Source organism: Coregonus lavaretus, assembly GCF_964263955.1.
Source record: "Coregonus lavaretus genome assembly, chromosome: 5".
Taxonomy (NCBI): domain Eukaryota; kingdom Metazoa; phylum Chordata; class Actinopteri; order Salmoniformes; family Salmonidae; genus Coregonus; species Coregonus lavaretus.
Window position 1 is genome coordinate 64,975,806 of NC_139992.1, and position 22,758 is coordinate 64,998,563.

The 22,758-nt window shown below is 41.1% G+C and overlaps 1 protein-coding gene across 1 annotated transcript; it reads left to right on the top strand.

Moving 5' to 3' along the window:
• Positions 1 to 286: 286 nt before the first annotated feature.
• On the top strand, positions 287 to 21,227 carry LOC311129799 (G protein-activated inward rectifier potassium channel 1-like; the record flags this gene model as incomplete). Its single annotated transcript, XM_084162252.1, has 3 exons — positions 287 to 1,126; positions 1,949 to 2,165; positions 20,590 to 21,227. The coding sequence occupies 3 exons, from the start codon at positions 287 to 289 to the stop codon at positions 21,225 to 21,227; spliced, it is 1,695 nt and encodes a 564-aa protein (XP_084018378.1).
• Between the last annotated feature and the right edge of the window lie 1,531 nt (positions 21,228 to 22,758).

The window sequence follows — 22,758 nt, forward strand, 5'->3', positions numbered from 1 at the left end:
ACCCAAGGTGTGGACTTCACAGATGAGGACAGTGTTGAGCCAACCTGCATTGATTGCTCTAGCCTGGGAGGGGGATGATCAGCAGCGACGCACGAAATAATAAACTGTTCAAAACCTGAACTGCGACGGACGCGTTTGGATAGAAGATGATCCTATGCGTAATTGTTTTTTAGCAGACTACTTTTTGGATGAAGATCTGTTTGTAGTGATTGAATTGACATTATTCCTTTATTTTCATGGATTTGAAGTGCAGTAGTAGTAACAGTATGTGGAGAGGGGACAGTGCATGATTAGTTCGTTACAGAACGCACTTTCCACGCCTTATTTCCAATTCCGAGATATTGCGCACAACATAAGGTCAATTACTGCAACTACAACGAAGTCCTGTACAGAAATATACTTTATATTGAACCCTTCAGATTATTTCTCTCGCTGCTGTCATCATAGTATGTCTGCACTTCGAAAGAAATTTGGGGACGACTATCAGGTAGTGACCACCTCATCCAGTGGGTCTGGATTCAACCAGCCGGCACCAGAGAAGAAGAAGAAGAGGCAACGCTTTGTGGACAAGAACGGGCGATGTAACGTCCAGCATGGAAACCTGGGTGGTGAAACCAGTAGATACCTTTCCGATTTATTCACTACACTGGTTGATTTGAAATGGCGCTGGAATTTATTCATCTTCATCCTAACATACACGGTGGCATGGCTCTTTATGGCCTTCATGTGGTGGATCATAGCCTACATCAGAGGAGACCTCCATCGAGCCCACGATGACAAGTATACGCCATGCGTTGCCAATGTCTACAACTTTCCCTCAGCGTTTTTATTCTTTATAGAAACGGAAGCCACAATAGGATATGGCTATAGGTATATCACGGACAAATGTCCTGAGGGGATAATTCTCTTTCTTTTCCAGTCAATCCTGGGATCAATCGTTGATGCTTTTTTGATTGGCTGCATGTTCATTAAGATGTCCCAGCCCAAAAAAAGGGCAGAGACATTGATGTTTAGTGAACATGCAGCTATTTCGATGCGAGATGGAAAACTAACTCTCATGTTCAGAGTCGGCAACCTGCGTAATAGCCATATGGTCTCGGCACAGATCCGCTGCAAATTGCTGAAAGTAAGTGGCACTTCTACGGCCCCATGCCCAATAATATATGTGTATTAAAACGTTAGTACCCCATTTACTTCTGTCATGAGTGTTTAGTTTTCTTATTGTTTAATTTCGCCACAATTACACATAAAATACTTTATTATAAAGTTAATTATTCTCTGCTGATATGATATTTTAATACCAGTATTGCTCTTTTATCGCGTTAGAGATATTTATAATGATATGAACGTAGGCCTAATTAAACATAGAATAATGGATTTCTAGAGCCTACTTTTATGAACAATCGTTTTTTCACGTTCTTTGCAAATAGGCCTACCAATGTGAATTAACACTTAAAGCAATTAATTCCAGGGAAGTTTAGTGGCAATGCTATTCATATAGCAATAATAATGTTACCATTATACAGGCCTCCTGAAGTAGAAGAGAGTCACTGGGTCATCAACATCTTAAGATGTGCCTTTGATGTGGCTTGATGTGCCTGATTAGCTATAGCCAGAGCTATATATGGCTCTGGCTATAGGCATTGATTTACTAACTCTGTCTATTTACAGGTGATTGATCTCACAAAATGTGGATAGCTTTCAGTAGGGCTCACTGGGTTGCAGTAGTTAAACTGTTTGTTGTCCCCCCCTATCTATCTATCTATCTATCTATCTATCTATCTATCTATCTATCTATCTATCTATCTATCTATCTATCTATCTATCTATCTATCTATCTATCTATCTATCTATCTATCTATCTATCTATCTATCTATATCTATCTATATCTCCCTCTCTCTCTCTCTCTGTCTCTCTTTCTCTTGCTATCTCTGTATACTTCCATAGTCTCGTCAGACGCCTGAAGGTGAGTTTCTTCCACTGGATCAGTTGGAATTGGACGTGGGCTTCAGTACCGGGGCGGATCAGCTCTTCCTTGTCTCACCACTTACAATCTGCCATGTGATTGACACTAAAAGCCCATTTTACGAACTCTCCCAGAGATCCATGCAAACAGAGCAGTTTGAAATTGTGGTCATATTGGAAGGAATAGTGGAAACCACTGGTAAGTTATCACAAATACCTTGTTTGTTTTTCTTTCTTGCAGTATTATTAAAGACCAGAGGCCTTTCGGCCTATTGTATATCTATGCCCTGAGATAAACTAGTGGAGAATGTTTGGCTCTGGCTAAAGTATATGCCAGCAAATTAATGCGCTAGTATGAGTGTTATAATGATGAGTATAAAGTGAATCAGTATAACGTGAAGTTGCAGGTGTTTCTGTAAGTGGGCCATGTTGACCCAGATGGGCCTCTCCATTGACCCCTGGATGTTAGTGGATGTCATTGATTGCATGCTATTGATTTTCTGTGGCACAACTGGATAGGTTTATAAATCATATATGTTCTGATTGATTTTACGTTTGCAAGGGAAATGACAAAAAAACTAATTGCAGTTGGATATGCTCAATCTCTTTTGAATTTGGTTGGCCTGTGTTTAATACAGTACATCACCATGGCATGGTATGCAATTATGTTTAGTTTATCTAAAGAGCCAGTCCCTTGATAGATTTTTATAAATAATTTACAACATTTTTTATGAGATCTCCTAAAATAGTTGCTGTCTAGGGAACAGTTGTGCTGTTTTACAATACAAACCTCATACTCTTCTGGGGGTATACTTTGCTTTCCTCATTGCTTTTTGAAATTGGAAACGTCAATTCAATAAAAACAGTAATGACACTTGAGAAACATTTTGGTTACTGTGATCATATTTCAAATTCAACTGTTTCATTTGAGACAGTTAATAAAGGGCTGCAGGGAGTCCTTTAAGATTGTGGAATGACATACCAGTCCTGTCTGATGCAATACAGACCACTGCAGAAAAAAGTTATGTTGATCATGAAAAAGTTGGGCCTGTACCGTACTGTATGTATGTGGCAGTAGCATACGGTACACATCATGTCATTATATATAACTTTACAAAAAAAGTAAAGTTGTATCTCAAATCAGAATTTTTTTCGGTCCTCAGATTTGTTCAGAATCCCTGTTTTCAATATAGATTTTTAAGTGTTGATGAAAAATCAGTAACAACTGACATGCAACTTACTGACACAACTCATATAGTATATGAACATTTAATTGGACTATTTTATTCATGAGGGGTTACATATTGATGTTATATAGAAAAAAAGGTGCAGAGAAATGACTGTATGATGTGTCTGACATAATGGTGCTGCCCTGTAGAATATATATTTAGAACTAGAAATGTCATCATCTTTTCCCAAAGTTTTGATTAATCGGTCAGTCTTCAACACAAAAAATTCTAGAATGCGGATAAGAATTCCAAAACATACACTTTGGAGGTAAAGGTTCACATGCATCATATGCACTGGGCACAACAACAAAATTAGACAGCAAACACATTTTGTAATTGTAATTTAACATATTTTTGATATTTTCTCAATGTCAATGTTAATTCTAGATACAGTAGTAGTGTAATCTCGACTGTGTCAATGCAAACGTATGTGGTCGGGTTAGGTTAAAGAGCAAAAAGAGAGATGTCGATGTGAAAACAATATGTGGTTAAAAATGTATGTACAGTGAAAGTCTAATCCTCAGCCACTTTCATTTCAGTCCAATGTAACTCTGTTTCCATGGCAACCTCTCTTTGAGCGTTCAGGATTGCAGCACTGCACCTGAACTTAGATTTTATTCCTATGGTATGGAGGAAACTGTAATGCAATGTAATTTTCAGTAATACACCAGTGAACATGTGGTAACCGTACACAAAACAAAAGAGGTCTACTGACAAAATAACCTGATATTAAGAGAACTACTTTTTCTGAGCTCAAATTAGGAGGTGGAATCGTGAGAGCTACCATGAGGTGTTACAGGGCTTAATGGGTGCCAGAACAAGTGAATAAAGTCTGAGCCAGATAGAATGTGTGATAAAATATTAATTCAGAGACTTGGCATTTACTGGTTTTAGCTAACATCAGCATGTCCAAGTTTTACAGGTACATTGTTTTTTACGTGTTCATAGAAAATCAGCTCTCTCACTCAGTATTTCTCCATATTCACATAATGAGCTTATGAAATGACATCGTCATCACAACCTCTCATGAAATCATAAACTCAAAGTCATCACCACATGGCTTCCCATCTGTTAGATTATCAGAGATTTGAACATAGTCACTGCATGCATGAAAGTATTTTATGAGAGTGTTATAATATAATAATATAAAAAACGTACGTTTCAACATATCCTTCATCAGGGAGTACTGATTCAAGTATTATAACATTGTCATGTACATATTTGAAATTGATATAACAGATAAGATTGTTTAATCCAAATTGTTAAGGTTTAGTTAACTGTTCCTTCTATAAAAGTTGTTTTTTTAAAACATAGCGGGGAACACTATACGGAATCACTGAGTTGCAATAACATTTTCTTTGTATTATGCAGACGTGAAATTGCTCAGACTGCAATTGCTTTACCACTCTTCTGTTCGAATGGTACGCCAATTATACACAGTACATCTAACATGCAATTTTGTACTTTAGTCCCATTCTCTATCTTTGATCAGCTCAGTTACATTACAAACAGGCTGGGATTTTAATTTCATGGCAAGCTGACTTTGAATGTGTGATTGACTAGAGGAAGAACGCTGTCACCAACACGTTTCTCCCTGAAAAGTTGTGTGTGGTACTTTATTAACAAGACACTTCGCAGTTCAGCAAAACAAACATTTTGTGATGCACTTAATTTAAGTTTTGTGTTCGCTCATCAATTATGTTTAGAAAAGCAGTGGCTGCCACATCAGCAGAAAATGAGCTCTGTGAGAAGACTGCGATGTGACTTTCATGCAAACGCTAATGATTGATGGGCTATTGGGAACATGCTGTTGCATTTACATGATGCTAACAAGGCGTTTACAAATATTTTCCGAACAACTCCAGCCGAAAGCTACAGTGGAACACTTTGTTAGACTATTTGAAAAGAGCAATTCCCATATTATTCTGGTCAAAGGTAGTGCACTACATAGGGAATAGGGTGGCATTTGGGACATGGTCCATAACTAGTTAGCTGTGCGTTGACGTGGCATATTTTCTTGGCTTCCTCTATGCCCCCTTCATGGCAGCCCAAGCCTTTTTCACGATTCACTGGTATTGGAGAAAAAATAGAATCTCCCTTGTTATTGTTTTTCTGCTATTTGTTCATGCTAAGACGTGTGGGTGGCATGAGACTGTTGTGGACTTGAATTGATTTAAAGTACACTTGATGTTTATTCATGTGTATCTGTGAGCATATAAATACAGTATGTTTGTCTTGTGGAAATTCTAGTATTGGATAAAGAAAGTGTTTTTAGAGTTACACGTAGTCTCACAGTTTGGCTTATCCTGTACCAAATATTTTGCCAGTTGAATCACTTCACTAGTATAATGCATTGGATATGGAAACCTTGGAAATTATGTTATTACCATGTTTCAATGTACATCATGATTTATGAGCCTCTTGAATTATATTTCTGTACTTGCAATGGATTTTCCCATCTTTGGCTCAATGTTGAATATTAAACAGAAATGCTGCATATTGGACAAAAAGTATGAAAAAGATAAATGTGTAATGCATAACTAAGACAGAGCGGGTATATTGCCTGATGTCTTACGTCATGTCACTGGCTGCTCTGTCCCGAGAGAGCCCGCTTCCCCGATCTATCCAGACTGACTTGCTGCAGCCTGGTAGAAGCAACGACCAGTTCTATGAGGGCCCAGGGAGACCTCATCCCAAAACACGATGACCACGCCGTTTGGGGTTGAAGAGCTGATACACCCAGGAAAAATTGGTTAATGCCGTATGCTTTCCCTCATCATCTTCAAGCCCCTCAATGACCAGTGATAGAATAAAAAGTAAAGAGACAGGCCCGCGACTCTTGAAAAACAGTGCCAACCCCTTATGCACTCTCTCTGTTTTACAGTTGGCCCGTCTTTTCGTGGAGAAGTGGTGTGACTATACATTTACATTTTTTACATTTTAGTCATTTAGCAGACGCTCTTATCCAGAGCGACTTACAGTTAGTGAATACATATCTTCTTTCTTTTTTTTTTATACTGGCCCCCCGTGGGAATCGAACCCACAACCCTGGCGTTACAAACGCCATGCTCTATCAACTGAGCTACATCCCTGCCGGCCATTCCCTCCCCTACCCTGGACGACGCTGGGCCAATTGTGCGCCGCCCATGAGTCTCCCGGTCGCGGCCGGCTGCGACAGAGCCTATACAGATTGTTCTTTCCTACAATCTGTTTTTCCATGGTCCTATGTTCCTTGCAGGAACTTGCTCTACCAGCCACTGTTCGCGCCCGCAGCCTGTCCAGGGTTTTTTCATTCAGGTTAATGTGCCTATGGCTTTTGACCTGTCGGCTTCCCTAGAAGAGCGTCCACGTCGTTGTCCAGTATGCACGGTGGGCGTCTACTTGAACTGTAGGAGAGCTCGGGCAAGAGGGTCATGCTCTTCGCTCATTGGGCAACCACCCTCAGAAGATATCTGACGATATCCTGCCTGGATTATGGGACTATTATTTTGATTTATAATAGCAAGGGTGACAACCTTTGGAGGGGCCTGGAAGGGCCCTCTCCCACATAGGAGTTTACCTCTTGGGCACTGTTTTAGGGACATGTCCCATTAAACTAAGATTGTATGCGCTTTGTATTGTGCTTCCCCTCACTTTGTTATGAGTTTCTTAGTTTCAGGACTTCTGAGGGTTGCTGATGTTGGGAATACTCTGGCTTCGGAGGGCATGTTTCGAGATATGGGAGTTGGCCATATCCCCACATTTGAGATATCGAAACGAATAATTGAAAGAGAACTTATGGTTACTTGCGTAACCCTGCTTCTCTGATATCATGAGTGAGATGTCTCACCGCATTCCCCTGCTCACAAGAGCGTGAGGAAGAGAAGCATGCTTGAGAATAACCAGAGGGCGGGAGAGTGGCTCCTTTTAAGGGAGGTGAGGGTCTCACCTCATTCGCCACTCTACCAATCTGTCCCCAACAGAAGCTTTTGATACGTCCTTCCGTGAGCAGGCGATCCTTAGCGAATCCCCCAGATGTGAGATATCTCACTCATAATATCAGTGAACCGGGTTTACGCAAGTAACCTCATGTTTTGCGAGGGCATGTAGAACTTTGCTTTGGCCTAAAAGCAAACAAAGTTGTGTCTCTTTTTGATAATATTTTAATTGTTGTAATTAGATATTAATAGTATCCACATATTGCATTATTAATAAACTTTTCCGTTATAATCTTGAAAGTAAAACAAGCAAAGAGGAGTTTGTCGTGCACAAAGAGTTGCAGCAGAATAATTTATTCAGAAAATGGATACATCTCGTGTAGCAGATTAGCCGAGAAGTCAGAGGCATGCATTGGTCCGAGGTAAATAGTGGCAGAATGGAGCTTGTGATTACACATCACTGTGAAAGGATAGACAGGCCCCTGGAGAAAGTGAGCATAATTCATTCTGAATGATTATACTCAGAGCATGTCCGTGCTGATCTTCGCTCTCCATTCCGTGCCGCACTCAAGCACTCTGCGGTTCAAAGGGTTAATGTGGGTTCAGCCGGGGAAGTCGGCCTTCTGAGCAGGTGAGAGCGGGAGTCTCCAATTAAATCTAATGTGCCCAGGGTCAGAGTACGGCAGAGTCACGGCCCTCCCCAAAGGGTGCGCTGATAAGACGCATATTTAATAGCTTCCTGTTCTCCAGTGGGTTACGGTGTTTTTTATTCATTTGTTTAATTTAACTTGTTTTTTTAACTACCCGTCTCACGCATTTCATTGCATTAAGAAGCCGCGTTGGAGCTTTGTGTTTTTCCAACGCAAACATTAATTGTGATCAGTGACCAAATTTAGTGCGAGAATCTTTGTGGAATGTCATTTTTTCTCAGTTTATATTGTAGTACATACGTCTCATGCTGGAATTGTTTTTGCTAACTCAGTTCAGGTACTGTACTTCCTGTAATAGACTAAATCTATATTGTGTTGAATTGCACATGACCAGTTTGCTTTAAGAGAGAACCACTCAGTGACAGCGTACTTTTGTCTAAATTTGTCCCACTGTGAGAGAAAGTGTCGATTCAGACAACACACTGGAGAGCTTTACCATTTCTGAAGATATAGTAATTGCACTAGGAATGAACTCCACATAATGGGCATTGGGTTAAACCAGCTATGACATGGATTATTTATCCCCTTTAGAACTTTCCCAAGGGGAAACAAGCTTAAATTGTGTCTTTGGGGATTTGTCAGGTCTCTGTTGGACTGTAATAAATCCTGGGGGGAGGGAGGGGTGTGGCGTGGCACTATTGGACTGAACTCATTTGGTGACGCTACTAGATCCAAGGTAACAGTCAGGCCACGATGTGGAGAGCCGTCACTCTACTTAAGAGTTGGAAATAATTGTATCTTTCTCTCCAAGGACTTGCATGTGTTTTGGAATTAAAATGCAAGTCTAATAATAATGTATTGTGTATAGTAATATTGCCAATGTTACTGTTTAATGCCTACCCCCTAAGAAAAAAAGGTTCCAAAAGGGCTATTTGGCTGTCCCCATAGGATAACCCTTTTTGGTTCTTGGTAGAACCCTTTTGGGTTCCAGGTAGAACCCTCTCTGGAAAGGGTTATACCTAGAACCAAAAAATGGTTATTTAAATTGTTACCCAAGAAACATTTTAGGTTCTAGATAGCACCTTTTGTTTCTAAGAGTGTATAAAGGGTCAGTTAGATCGTTGATCATGGTATCATGTTGCCGCTTTTGTCACCCAGAACTAAAAGGAACCCGACAAAGATCTTGGTTATATAAAAGACTCACAAAGGATGGGTAGGCTTGGTCAAAACTGACTAAAGAGGGTGGCTCCTCAATAACCATCTGTTATCGTCAAGTGATAAAGGTTGTGCTCTGCTTAAAAATATATATATAATTTTTGTGTCATACACTGGATAGGTGCAGTGAAATGTGTTGTTTTACAGGGTCAGCCATAGTAGTATGGCACCCCTGGAGAAAATTAAGGTTAAGTGCTTTGCTCAAGAGCACCTCGACAGATTTCCACCTTGTCAGCTTGGATATTCGAACCAGCAACCTTTCGGTTACTGGCCCAATGCTCTAATCGCTAGCCTAGCTCTTAGTGTTTTGGTCACTGTGCAGTATTGATTGATAGCGTCTGAGTGTCCCTGAAGCCCACGTTAATCGATCTAGGTCTAAACAGACACAGCCACATTTACATTTTGTCTTTTGGATGCGCTTCTAGCGAGACAATCCTTGGGGGATGCATGCTTTCTATTTCAGTCCCATTGACATGCTGTGGGGTATTGGACCTCACTCAAACCATAGTGAGAAAACACAAGCTTAACTGAACATGCGATATCCCTATTTAAATAGCCACACTCCGAGTGTGATTTGTCTGCCCACCATTAGTTGGTGTTTGGCTTCAAGGCTATCGATCGTTTGCCCCTCTTCCCCCTCTCTTACTCCTCACCACCAACACCCTCTTTCCTTGATAATGTTAGTTTTTTTCCTGTAGCTTGTTAATGGTCAGCCGTATGTTCCTGTGCCTGGTCTGTCACCTCACCCTGTGTAGAGGCTTGGCAGGCAATGACACTCTCCTCTCTCTCTCTCTCTCTCTCTCTCTCTCTCTCTCTCTCTCTCTCTCTCTCTCTCTCTCTCTCTCTCTCTCTCTCTCTCTCTCTCTCTCTCTCTCTCTCTCTCTCTCTCTCTCTCTCTCTCTCTCTCTCTCTCTCTCTCTCTCTCTCTCTCTCTCACTCACAGCCCCTGCTCTGCTCCTCTCTTCTCTGCTCTGTCTACCTCCACACTGATGTTATTGTCTGAGTGTTCTGGCTCCCTCAACACCCATCCCCCATAGCAGTACATTTCTACACCATTTTTTATCCGCCAGTGTATTTCCATCTCTGTGTTTTTTTTGGCACACATTTTGCCTACCGCATGTTGTATAATGTGGAATAAACATCAGAGCTGGAAGCTCGGGATGCAACCTTAACAAATTGATTGAATACTTAAATGATATTACAGCTGAGAGCTTTATATTAATCTACGAAGAATGAAAGAGGAAAAAGCAGGCCCCTAAAATAATACTGGGTTTTTTCTCAGCCTACCATTTGATGGTGGTCACCATAGAAACAGATTATCTCTCTTAGAGAGGAATTGTGCCCATAACAGATGTATCTGTATCAAAATGAGCTAAACATTTTTCATATCCTCAAATAGACACAATTTGTTGTGTCCTTTCAGGCATTTCATTGGAAAATGTGAACATTCAGTTGTTAGGAACCCAAAGTACTGTACTCAGCACAGTATTATTGCTGTACTGTATGTCCTGTGAATTAAACTGTTCCTTCTCCATTAAAGAGGACATCGCTTATTCCCCCTCTCTTTTGTCAGTTGTCCTCAATGTCGCTCTAGCTCAGTGCATCTCTTTAATATTTTATACCACTGGGCCAAAAAGTAGTCAAGAAGGGATGGTTTCTTCTGCTTTTCAGCAACAACCTTCCACATGATGCATTGTTATTGTGTTGTTGTTGCTCACCTTTTGGTAAATAATTAAACTATTCATATGTTAATGTCATTTATCACATAAAATAATCTTAACGGTGTTTGGGTGCAAGCATAAGAGGGTTGAGTTGTGATTCTCTGTATTCACTGTCCAGAGCGCAGATTCGCCATCTTGCTTCCGCCACTGTTTTCTTCATAGATAACACTTCAGTTGCTTCTAAAGCCCATATACTGTGTCAGGGGATTGTGCTGACATCCATATACTGGTGAGTGAGGGTGCGTGGATGACTGTTTGTTGTGTGCGTAAAGGACGTCACGCTGCTTTTAGCGAGTACCACTTCCTCCTGATTCGTCTCAAACCGAGGCGCGAACCCAGGACCTCTGCCTTGCTAGCACACCTGACCACCCTCCTGCATCTTACCAGTTGGCGCTACGCGAAAAGCTAGCCATTCACTGGCGCAAGTGCGGACACTTCAGGCTGAGGAGTAAGTTTCACACATCTCCATGTGCTACACTTGCATGCATGCATGTGTGTGTGTGCGTGTTTGTGAAAGAATGTCTTACATCTGCAGATCCTTTTCTGTGAGAGAATTGAGAGGTCGGGGAGGACTCCTTACGCCCACCTGTCTCCCAGTGACTTGGGCTGTGAGAGTCGAAGTGCAGAAAAAGGCTAATCTGAATAACGGACAATCCTCCATTTGCATAAGTATGTAAATTCTTTCCTCAATTTGCATTGCTCTATTTTCCAAAGAGTGCAGGTGGTTGTGAGTGTTTTGTAAAATAAGCTGTTTTCTGAAGTCAAATTATGTGTATGGATTTGTTGATATGTAAGAACTGGATTGAATAAAACAGGCATCTATCTAAAGCCAGGATGCAGGACTCTGGTCCTTGAGGTGTGGAGACAGTGGAGTTGTGCAGCCCTGATCTCCAGTATACGACTGAGCAATGCAGCAAACAGATATAATCCTCAGCTCCTGTGGCTTCTATATCCTGGATAAGCTTATGTTAGCGACTCTGCTCCATGAATGCCAGTAAGCTTAGTGAGCCACCATCAAGCAGAAACTACTGGCAAGCTTCCCCCTAGTTTACGTTCCATTCTTGCCACCCAAAGAATCAATTTTATCTCCCTGTCACCTTAGTGACTTGGCTGCTTCTCGACTTTGTTATTTGAACCACAAAAGCTAGCTCAGTGTTATCCTGCAGTACTAGCTAGCTTCATTCATTCACAAAGTACTAGTTTTTGATAGACTCCCAAACATACAACCCCAGAGAGATTAATGTCCTCTGCCCTTAATACTCTCTCAATGGCAACACGTTATTGCTTGAGAAATATAGTGTATATTCAATTTGAAGAGCAAAATTCCTTTGGTATGTTGTAGATTTACCAGTTGTAAAAAGAAGGGAGATTGAGTGTTTTGTTTGCAGCTCAGTTTTCTTTCCTAATAATCGGATATTTGATATTGTGTTTTGCAGGGCTTTCACGCTTCAAATCCAGTTTATGATTAAAGCAGTCCCTGTCATTATCTGATTTCACCATCTAATTAAAGTTAAATATTCCTTACATTAATTAATAATCCTGCAGTAGGCCTAACATTGATGGCCACGTCCAATTTATTCAGAGAAGGCATGATATAAAGTAATGGCTCTAAAACAGACTGACACCACCATAGGTGATGTTTCTTTCTCTAGGACTTGTTTGGACCTGGGATCACAGGAGGTTGGTGGCACCTTAATTGGGAAAGACAGGCTCGTGGTAACGGCTGGAGCGGAATCAGTGGAATGGTATCAAACACAGGTTTCCATTTGTTTGATGCCATTCTATTCGCTCCGTTCCAGACATTATTATGAGCAGTCCTCCCCTCAGCAGCCTCCACTGCCTTGGATAGACTGTGCCCATCCAGCAGTACACATTACAGGGTATACATTGGAAAATCAAAGAGAGGTCTGTACACAAAGCACAGTCTGTGTCCGTGAGGATGAAAGAGCCCGACAGACGGTAATAAAGGAACCTTTCACTGTGCTTATTAAATATGGCATTTGTAATATGAGCTCACGTCAATGATAAGATACTACATATGATTCGACCAAAACAAATACACTTTGAGGAGCAGTGATGTGCTGGAAAAGGTCAGGGGCATACAGGCATCCAAACCAGTTCACTGTGGTCAGGAACTAGGGGTATAATGCATCATCCAATATTGAGTGATAAAACCAATGGTTGTTTCGATTGGGATGGTCAAAGACAAGAAATATACTTTTGTGTTTACTGTATGTCCGCCACATTTGCCTCGAGTTGCACTCAAAGGTGACGATCCAAATAGACTTCATATGGTGTGTTTATACTCACGTACCATTGGTAGATTTGGTTTCCATAGGAACACACCATTACAGGCAGGTGAGATGATTACGTGATGTTTTATGCCTGTTGGTACACTACATGACCAAAAGTATGTGGACACCTGCTTGTCAAACATCTCAGTTCAAATTCATGGGCATTATTATGGGGTTGGTGCCCCCTTTCCTGCCTTAACAGCCTCCACTCTTCTGGGAAGGCTTTCCACTAGGGACTTAATTCCATTCAGCCAGGAGCAATAGTGAGGTTGGGCACTGGTGTTGGGCGATTAGGCCTGGCTCGCAGTCGGCGTTCCAATTCATCCCAAAGGTGTTCGATAGGGTTGAAGTCAGGGCTCTGTGCAGGCACGTAAAGTTCTTCCACACCGATCTCGACAAACCGTTTCTGTATGAACCTCGCTTTGTGCACGGAACAGGAAAGGGCCTTCCTCAAACTGTTGCCACAAAGTTGGAAGCGCAGAATCGTCATTGTATGCTGTAGCGTTAATATTTCCCTTCACTGGAACTAAGTGGCCTAGCCCGAACCATGAAAAACAGCCCCAGACCATTATTCCACCTCCACCAAACTTTACAGTTGCGATTATGCATTCGGGCAGGTAGTGTTCTCCTGGCATCCGCCAAACCCAGACGATGAAGCATGATTCATCACTCCAGAGAACGCGTTTCCACTGCTCCAGAGTCCAATGGCGGTGAGCTTTACACCACTCCAGCCGACACTTGGCATTGCACATGGTGACCTTAGTCTTGTGTGCGGCTGTTCTGCCATGGAAACCCATTTCATGAAGCTCCCGACGAACAGTCCTGACGTGCTTCCAGAGGCCGTTAGGAACTCGGTAGTGAGTGTTACAACTGAGGACAGACAATTTTTTTTGTGCTACGCACTTCAGCACTCGACGGTCTCGTTTTGTGAGCTTGTGTGGCCTACCACTTCACGACTGAGCCGTTGTTGCTCCTAGAGGTTTCCACTTCACAATAACAGCACTTACAGTTGAACGATGCAGCTCTAGCAGGGCAGAAATTTGATGAACTGACTTGTTGGAAAGGTGCATCCTATGACGGTGCCACGTTGAAAGTCACTGAGCTCTTCAGTAAGGCCATTCTACTGCCAATGTTTGTCTTTGGAGATTGCATGGCTGTGTTCTCGATTTTATACACCTGTCAGCAACGGGTGTGGCTGAAATAGCCGAATCCACTAATTTGAAGGGGTGCCAACATACTTTTGTATATAGTGCATTCGGAAAGTATTCAGACCCCTTGACTTTTCCACATTTTGTTACGTTACAGCCTTATTCTGAAATGGATTAAATTGTTTTTTCCCCTCATCAATCTACACACAAAACCCCATAATGACAAATGTATTAAAAATAAAAAACTGAAATATCACATTTAAATAAGAATTCAGACCCTTTACTCAGTACTTTGTTGAAGCACCTTTGGCAGCGATTAAAGCCTTGAGTCTTCTTGGGTATGACGCTACAAGCTTGGCACACCTGTATTTGGGGAGTTTCTCCCATTTTTCTCTGCAGATCCTCTCAAGGTCTGTCAGGTTGGATGGGGAGCGTCACTGCACAGCTATTTTCTGGTCTCTCCAGAGATGTTTGATCGATTTCAAGTCCGGGCTCTGGCTGGGCCACTCAAGGATATTCAGAGACTTGTCCCGAAGCCACTCCTGCGTTGGCTTAGCTGTGTGCTTAGGGTCTTTGTCCTGTTGGAAGGTGAACCTTCGCCCCAGGATGAGGTCCTGAGCGCTCTGGAGCAGGTTTTCATCAAGGGTCTCTCTGTACTTTGCTCCGTTCATCTTTCACTCGATCCTGACTAGTCTCCCAGTCCCTGCTGCTGAAAACATCCCCACAACATGATGCTGCCACCACGATGCTTCACCGTAGGGATGGTGCCAGGTTTCCTCCAGACATGACGCTTGGAATTGAGGCCAAAGAGTTCAATCTTGGTTTCATCAGACCAGAGAATCTTGTTTCTCATGGTCTGAGAGTCCTTTAGGTGCCTTTTGGCAAACTCCAAGCGGGCTGTCATGTGCCTTTTACTGAGGAGTCGCTTCCGTCTGGCCATTCTACCATAAAGGCCTGATTGGTGGAGTGCCGCAGAAATGGTTGTCCTTCTGGAAGGTTCTCCCATCTCCACAGAGGAACTCTGGAGCTCTGTCAGACTGACCATCAGGTTCTTGGTCACCTCCCTGACCAAGGCCCTTCTCCCCTGATTTCTCAGGGAAAGAGCTGGCCGGCCATTTTAGAATAAGGCTGTAACGTAACAAAATGTGGAATGCACTTTCCGAATGCACTGTATATAGTGTTGTTTATTATACTCTTATTAAGCGCACAGCAAAGCTGTTTGGCTGTGTTTAATTGTACTCATATCACCTCCAAGTTTCCAAATGGTTATGATAGCAATTTGCCTGTAATTGTGGCTTTTTCCCTATTGGTGAAAAGGAAAGCACAGAGCAGCCTCTTCAGTGAGACTGTTGATGGCCTTTAGTGTATGGATGCAGGAATGTACCCACTTACATATCACCAATTTACCTTTTTGCCATGCTGTCGATGGTGCTATTACAAAATTGCTGGGCTCTCCTCCAATATGAGGCCGCTCAATAGGATGCAGATCAGAAAACAGAGTTACCCAACAGTGAATCACAAGTTGATTATCTGATTTCAGATGAAAAGTACGATTATCCTTACGTGTGCCAATCACTATAGATCACTGAATATGATTATGTTACAGAGTTAATGGAGGAAAGTTTTATTTTTGTTTATTTGTGCTAGAATTAATGGAGAAAAATTCTGTTTGTTTGCTTTAATAACCTCCTGTCATGCTCCGGGCCAGTTCTGCTGAACTTTGTCACAATATTTGAATATCCTCTACTGATTATTTTCCATTGAGTGGTGTGTGATATTGACTGTTTCTCTGGCAGTCTTTGGGCTGTTTCTCTTAGCCCACTGTTGACTAATATAGCAGAGCGGCTCAGTTGATAGAGCATGGAGCTTCCTACACCAGGGATTTGGATTCGATTCCCGCTACCACCCTTACGAAAATGTAGGTACTCACTGCTGTATTTCGCAATGGCTAAAAGTATCTGTTAAATGGCATATAATATTATTATTATATAGGGAGAAAGTACAAAATCTACATAACAGGCAAGCTGTTATTGGTGGTAAAATTATACAAGAATTACTGAGGGTTTAAGCAAAATACCAGTGTAGAAGAAGTGTGCTTTTGCATGTGTACACCAACACTAGAGCTTTGAACTTACAGTATATGCATGTTGGTAAACATGTGGTGTGACTATGCTTTGGCAGATTATTGCAGAGTGACAAGTTCATGATACAAATGACTACAAGGTTCCCTGCACTTTGCCTCAATTGGCTTCTCAGCCTCAAGTCCCTATTATTACTGTGGACCCCAGTCATTGAAGCATATTTCCATATGCCGAGAGCACTCAGAAGTGCAGAGTGATAGGGCAGAAATAATGCCCAGAATACCCTGACCATACTCAATGTTAATAACTCTGGCACATCTGTGACTTGACTGTGACTGTTAAAAGCTGTTATCAGCGCATTATTGCATGGACCTTGGAAACAGTGACAGAAACAAAGATGATCATAGCTTCAATTAAGATTCACAATACCTACTGTACCATGATCTTTAGTCTCTTTGAATGCTTATGCTTATGATTCATTAATTGCTGCCAGGGCATTATTACGCTAGCAATTAGTATATGTGGTATTTATATCAGGGCAACCAATCAGCTTTTAATGGACTTCAACAGACCTTCAAGAACACAAGTGCCTCCAGCTTTGTAACAGCTTGGATACTTAGTTAAAAGGAAAAGGAAGACGTGGCTCAGTTCAATGTTCCGGACTGACAGATGATAAGTGTGCATCTCATCTCTGTTAGAATTTGTTTCTATTGATTCATGAATTGTGGGGCAGCTGTGCAAAATACTGCTTTCAGCAGCCATGTTTTCATAGACATTCCAAAGAACAAAAGGTTGCATTGAGCTCTGTGCAGGGTGAATTGATACAATGCAAGTATTCAGATCATGTAATAATAATTACGATAGCATCTCCCGAATAACAGTGATGAGAGGGTTATCACTGAAGATGAACCCGTAACTTTATGTAAAGCAAATTAATGTTGTTGCTCATAAAATGTATCCTCATCATTTGACTAATTGTATTAATTTGTTTACGGGGACACGGGTGGAACGTTTGTTAAGCATTCATTTAATTCAACGTCTCCAGTAACAAAAAATGAATGCCTGGTGCTCATGATCGAGTGTATGTTGTTTAATCTATGGAAACAAACCTTATGAACTTTGAACTTTCCTTCACGGACCTTGACAGGCAACATGGCTGACCAAACTGACCTTGCTAAAAGAGTATCCCACAAACCTCTCTTATTTTAACTCCATCTTCCTTTCTTAAAAGCAACTTTTAAATAAAAAAATAAATAATGCATGAAATCTGCTTTGGTCCGGCTGAAATTCTTTAGGCAGCACTATGATGACCTAATTAACCACTTGTCATAGGCGCATTAATATTTTGAGACCAAACATGTTATATAACAGGCTTTGAATTGGAAGTCCCATACATGGTGATGAATATTATTTTCTCCAAAAGAGAAATGAGTTGTCAGGAAAGCCCATTGGACCCATTGCACCCTTATCTTTGCTAAGCCTCCTGTGGTCCACCACTTAAGTAATTTGATTATCTTAATCTGCTCTTTTGTAGTTCCTAACCAAGGTTACGATGTGGACTAAATTCATAAGAAGCAAAAGACACCAGGTGGCTTAGATAGAAGACATCTACTTATTTAGGAAATTGTTTTTAAAGTGTCTTAACATGATTCAGTGCCTCTGAAATAGCAATTGTTTCCCTGTCAATGCAAGACTAAATTAAAACAGTATTTTAGGATAAATGGGGCGGCAGGTAGCTTAGTGGTTAAGAGCGTTGTGCCAGTAACCGAAAGGTCGCTGGTTCTAATCCCCGAGCCGACTAGGTGAAACATCTGTTGATGTGCCCTTGAGTAAGGCACTTAACCCTAATTGCTCATGTAAGTCGCTCTGGATAAGAGCGTCTGCAAAATGTAAAATGTAATAAATATTTTTTATGTTGTACTCCGCCAAAGACAATGAATCCCACTCGTGTGACCTGTACTGTATGCATTTTGTATTAGATTAATGCTTGTAGTTGCTTATTTTCATTATCCCAGTATTGTTGCTCATGCATTACCAGTCAAAAGTTTGGACACACCTACTCATTCAAGGGCTTTTCTTTATTTTTACTATTTTTTACATTGTAGAATAAAAGTGAAGACATCAAAACTATGAAATAACACATATGGAATCATGTAGTAACCAAAAAAGTGTTAAACAAATAAATATATATTTTATAATTGAGATTCTTCAAATAGCCACCCTTTGCCTTGATGACAGCTTTCACACTCTTGGCATTCTCTCAACCAGCTTCATGAGGTAGTCACCTGGAATGCATTTCAATTAACAGGTGTGCCTTCTTAAAAGTTAATTTGTGGAATTTCTTTCCTTCTTAATGAGTTTGAGCCAATCAGTTGTGTTGTGACAAGGTAGGGGGGGTATACAGAAGATAGCCCTATTTGGTAAAAGACCAAGTCCATATTATGGCAAGAACAGCTTAAATAAGCAAAGAGAAACGACAGTTTCATTACTTTAAGACATGAAGGTCAGTCAATACGGAACATTTCAAGAACTTTGGAAAGTTTCTTCATGTGCAGTCGCAAAAACCATCAAGCACTATGATGAAATTTGCTCTCATGAGGACCGCCTCAGGAATGGAAGACCCAGAGTTACCTCTGCTGCAGAGGATAAGTTCATTAGAGTTACCAGCCTCAGAAATTGCAGCCCAAATAAATGCTTCACAGAGTTCAAGTCACAGACACATCTCAACATCAACTGTTCAGAGGGGACTGTGTGAATTAGGCTTTCATGATTGAATTGCTGCAAAGAAACCACTACTAAAGGACACCAATAAGAAGAAGAGACCTGCTTGGGCCAAGAAATACGAGCAATGGACATTAGACTGGTGGAAATGTGTCCTTTGGTCTGGAGTCCAAATTGGAGATTTTTGGTTCCAACCGCCTTGTCTTTGTGAGATGCGGTGTGGGTGAACGGATGATCTCCACATGTGTAGTTCCCACCGTAAAGCATGGTGGAGGAGGTGTGATGGTGTGGGGGTGCTTTGCTGGTGACACTGTCTGTGATTTATTTAGAATTCAAGGCACACTTAACCAGCATGGCTATCACAGCATTCTGCAGCGATACGCCATCTCATCTGGTTTGGGCTTAGTGGGACTATCATTTGTTTTTCAACAGGACAATGACCCAACACACCTCCAGGCTGTTTAAGGGCTATTTTACCAAGAAGGAGAGTGATGGAGGGCTGCATCAGATGACCTGGCCTCCACAATCCCCCGACCTCAACCCAGTTGAGATGGTTTGGGATGAGTCGGATGGCAGAGTGAAGGAAAAGCAGCCAACAAGTGCTCAGTATATGTGGGAACTCCTTCAAGACTGTTGGAAAAGCATTCCAGGTGAAGCTGGTTGAGAGAATGCCAAGAGTGTGCAAAGCTGTCATCAAGGCAAAGGGTGGCTATTTGAAGAGTCTCAAATATAAAATATATTTTGATTTGTTTAACACGTTTTTGGTTGCTACATGATTCCATATGTGTTATTTCATAGTTTTGATGTCTTCACTATTATTCTACAATGTAGAAAATAGTAAAAATAAAGAAAACCCCTTGAATGAGTAGGTGTGTCCAAACTTTTGACTGGTACTGTACATTGATGAGAACAAGGAGGTAGATAGATACCTGTTACAGAATGTGCGTAAAAGTGGCACCTTTAGTAGTTGAGTATTTTAGCACTTACATAGTGAATGTTGTACCAACAACAGAGTGGTTAATAAGTTAATTGTGTGTTTTTTAAGTTTGTTACCATTGTTTGGGAGAAGTAATGGTTGAGTTATTTTCTCATCAGACAAATCTATACAGGATAAAATCTCAGAAATTAAACAGTGTTATTATATTATATTGTAGTGCTTTTCATCTTAAAAGTAATTACCTGATGGACTCCTACACTGACTCAGCTATCCTCTGCGTCTTTCTCAAATTACTGAGGAACTTGCTCATTAGTGTTGTATGGAATCTGAAAATCAATTAAGTGTTTTTTGAGGCAACTTTCTGTGTTATATGTACAAATTAACCATGTCAGTTTGTGAGTGATATTGTTTGTTGAATGAAAATAATATTTGAGGAACACCACTGTTGTGACTGAGCTAAGGGCACTGCGTCAGGCATGTAATTGAATCAGGGTTCATCTTTGATTCTGAAGTGTTTGCTTAATGCTATGCTAGACAAATATATAATCTCCACAGCATTAGCCTTGTGTGCCTTGTCCACAGAAAATTGTGCATAATTCTCTGCATGGAGTCGAAGTCGTCAAGTAAATTTCCTGAAATAAAGACATGGAGACAATCAAGCCAATCAACCATTATCTTTTTGTTTTTGTTGTTTTGTCTGTGTTCGACAGGGATGACTTGCCAAGCGAGGACTTCTTACACTGAGGACGAGGTTCTATGGGGACATCGTTTCTTCCCAGTCATCTCCCTGGAGGAGGGGTTCTTCAAGGTGGACTACTCCCAGTTCCACGCCACGTTTGAGGTAAACACTCCCCCGTATAGCGTCAAGGAGCAGGAGGAAAACCTGCTCATATCCTCTCCTCTCATGGCCCCGTCCCTGTGCAACAGCGGCGAGGGGGGGAAGAACAGCTCCATGGACTGCCTGGAGACCCTGGAGGACAAGGAGAACACCACCACCAAGCTGCCGTCTAAGCTGCAGAAGATGCAAGGGGGTGGCTGCGGCCGGGACGGGCTACCCATGCCTAGGAAGCTGCTGAGAATGAGCTCCACCACATCAGAGATGATCTACCCCGGGAGCATGGGGGACCTGCCCATGAAGCTGCAGCGCATCAGCTCCGTCCCCGGCGTCTCCGATGAGAAACAGGTGAACAAGATGGCCTCCAAGATCAGCTCCGATCACATCAGCCAATCCATGGCAGACTTGCCCCCAAAGCTGCTAAGGATGCAGGGGGGAGGGGGAGTAGGGGGCCGAATGGACGGACACCTGCCCCCGAAACTCAGAAAGATGAATTCCGACCGCTTCACGTAGAATGGACGACCAGTTTAAACTTATTATACCCCAACCCTTTTCCCCAACCCTTTTATTATTTCTAATTTATTAAAGGACATGATTCTTATATTCAAGAAAATGTAGTATATAAATACGTACAGATTAAGTATACCTTATATAAAATAGGGTGATAGATTACCGCAGATTTGTTCCTGGATGTAAGTATACATGCTATGATGAAAGACAATGTATGATAAGCACAATCTGGCAAGTACAATACATTAAGCGCATGTAAAACATAGTCTCTCTAATTTCTGGCATGACATTTATAGATATATTATTTTACAGAGATGATTTGAACAGTGACTTTACTTGCAATGGATCCGAACAGTTGCACAAAGCCATATGGTTTACGAAATGGAAAACCTACACAACATTGGGACTAATTTGCGGTGGAGAAGGGTACATACATTCGATTTGAGTTGGCTGCTTTTGTTGTTTAATGTAAAATTGTGTGGCAATGTTCTGTTAAATGCATGCTACTTTTATTGACTTAGCTAGACAAAGGTAATAGACACAGATGTTTAGCCTTAACTATATTACCTTGTTTCCATTTCCACGTTTGTTCACAGCTGTATTTTTGGTATTTTCATGTATAGGATGATATTTTACCATGTGCAATTTTAAGAATTTCTTAGTTCAGCAAGCGTACTGTATGTTGCTGGATGATGCAATCTATATTTGAAAATGTATGATCCACATCATATGACATATTGGAACTGGGCACAATCTTATTAAGCAACGTGAACTCACTTTTCAAGGTAACACTTACGTTTTAAGGGCCAATATTACAGCCTTATAAGCACAACACACAGTACACTGTTTATGGCACTCTTTATGGCAGTAAGCATTTTTGGCTTTATGACATAAATGTCCTGAACAGTACTGTAAATTACTCTTTTACATGGAAGTAAAACAACTAAATACATGGTCACGCATGCCTTATTGAACAGTAGTTTGGAAGTTCAAATTATTATTCATTCTACATTTAATTTAATGAACATGTGCACCAAAATTTCAACTTAAGTGTTACTGAATAAATATAGATTTAGAGGTGGACCTATATTTAGGAAAAAGTCACCACCTTTGTCTTAAGAGTCCATATGCTCCCTGTTTAACTAAAGCAATAATGTTATAATGACTAATCTTTATATAGCCACAGGGTCTGCAGCAGTCCCATAACCATTATATTTACTGAATCCATGGAATCTGGTTAAACTAAAGTCATCAATGATATTGTATGATCCTCAAACTCTTCAGGAATAAAGATCTAAGATCAATTCTTGACACATTGATTTAATGGGACACAGGTAGCTAGCTTTTTGTGGACACTATCAAAAAAATAAAAAGGCTTGCATAGAAAACAAAAACATTAAAAAAGCCTTACTTGTTATGGATATTACATACAGTGCATTCGGAGAGTATTCAGACCCCTTGACTTTTACCACATTTTGTTACGTTACAGCCTTATTCTAAAATTGATTAAATACAAAATGTTCCTCATCAATCT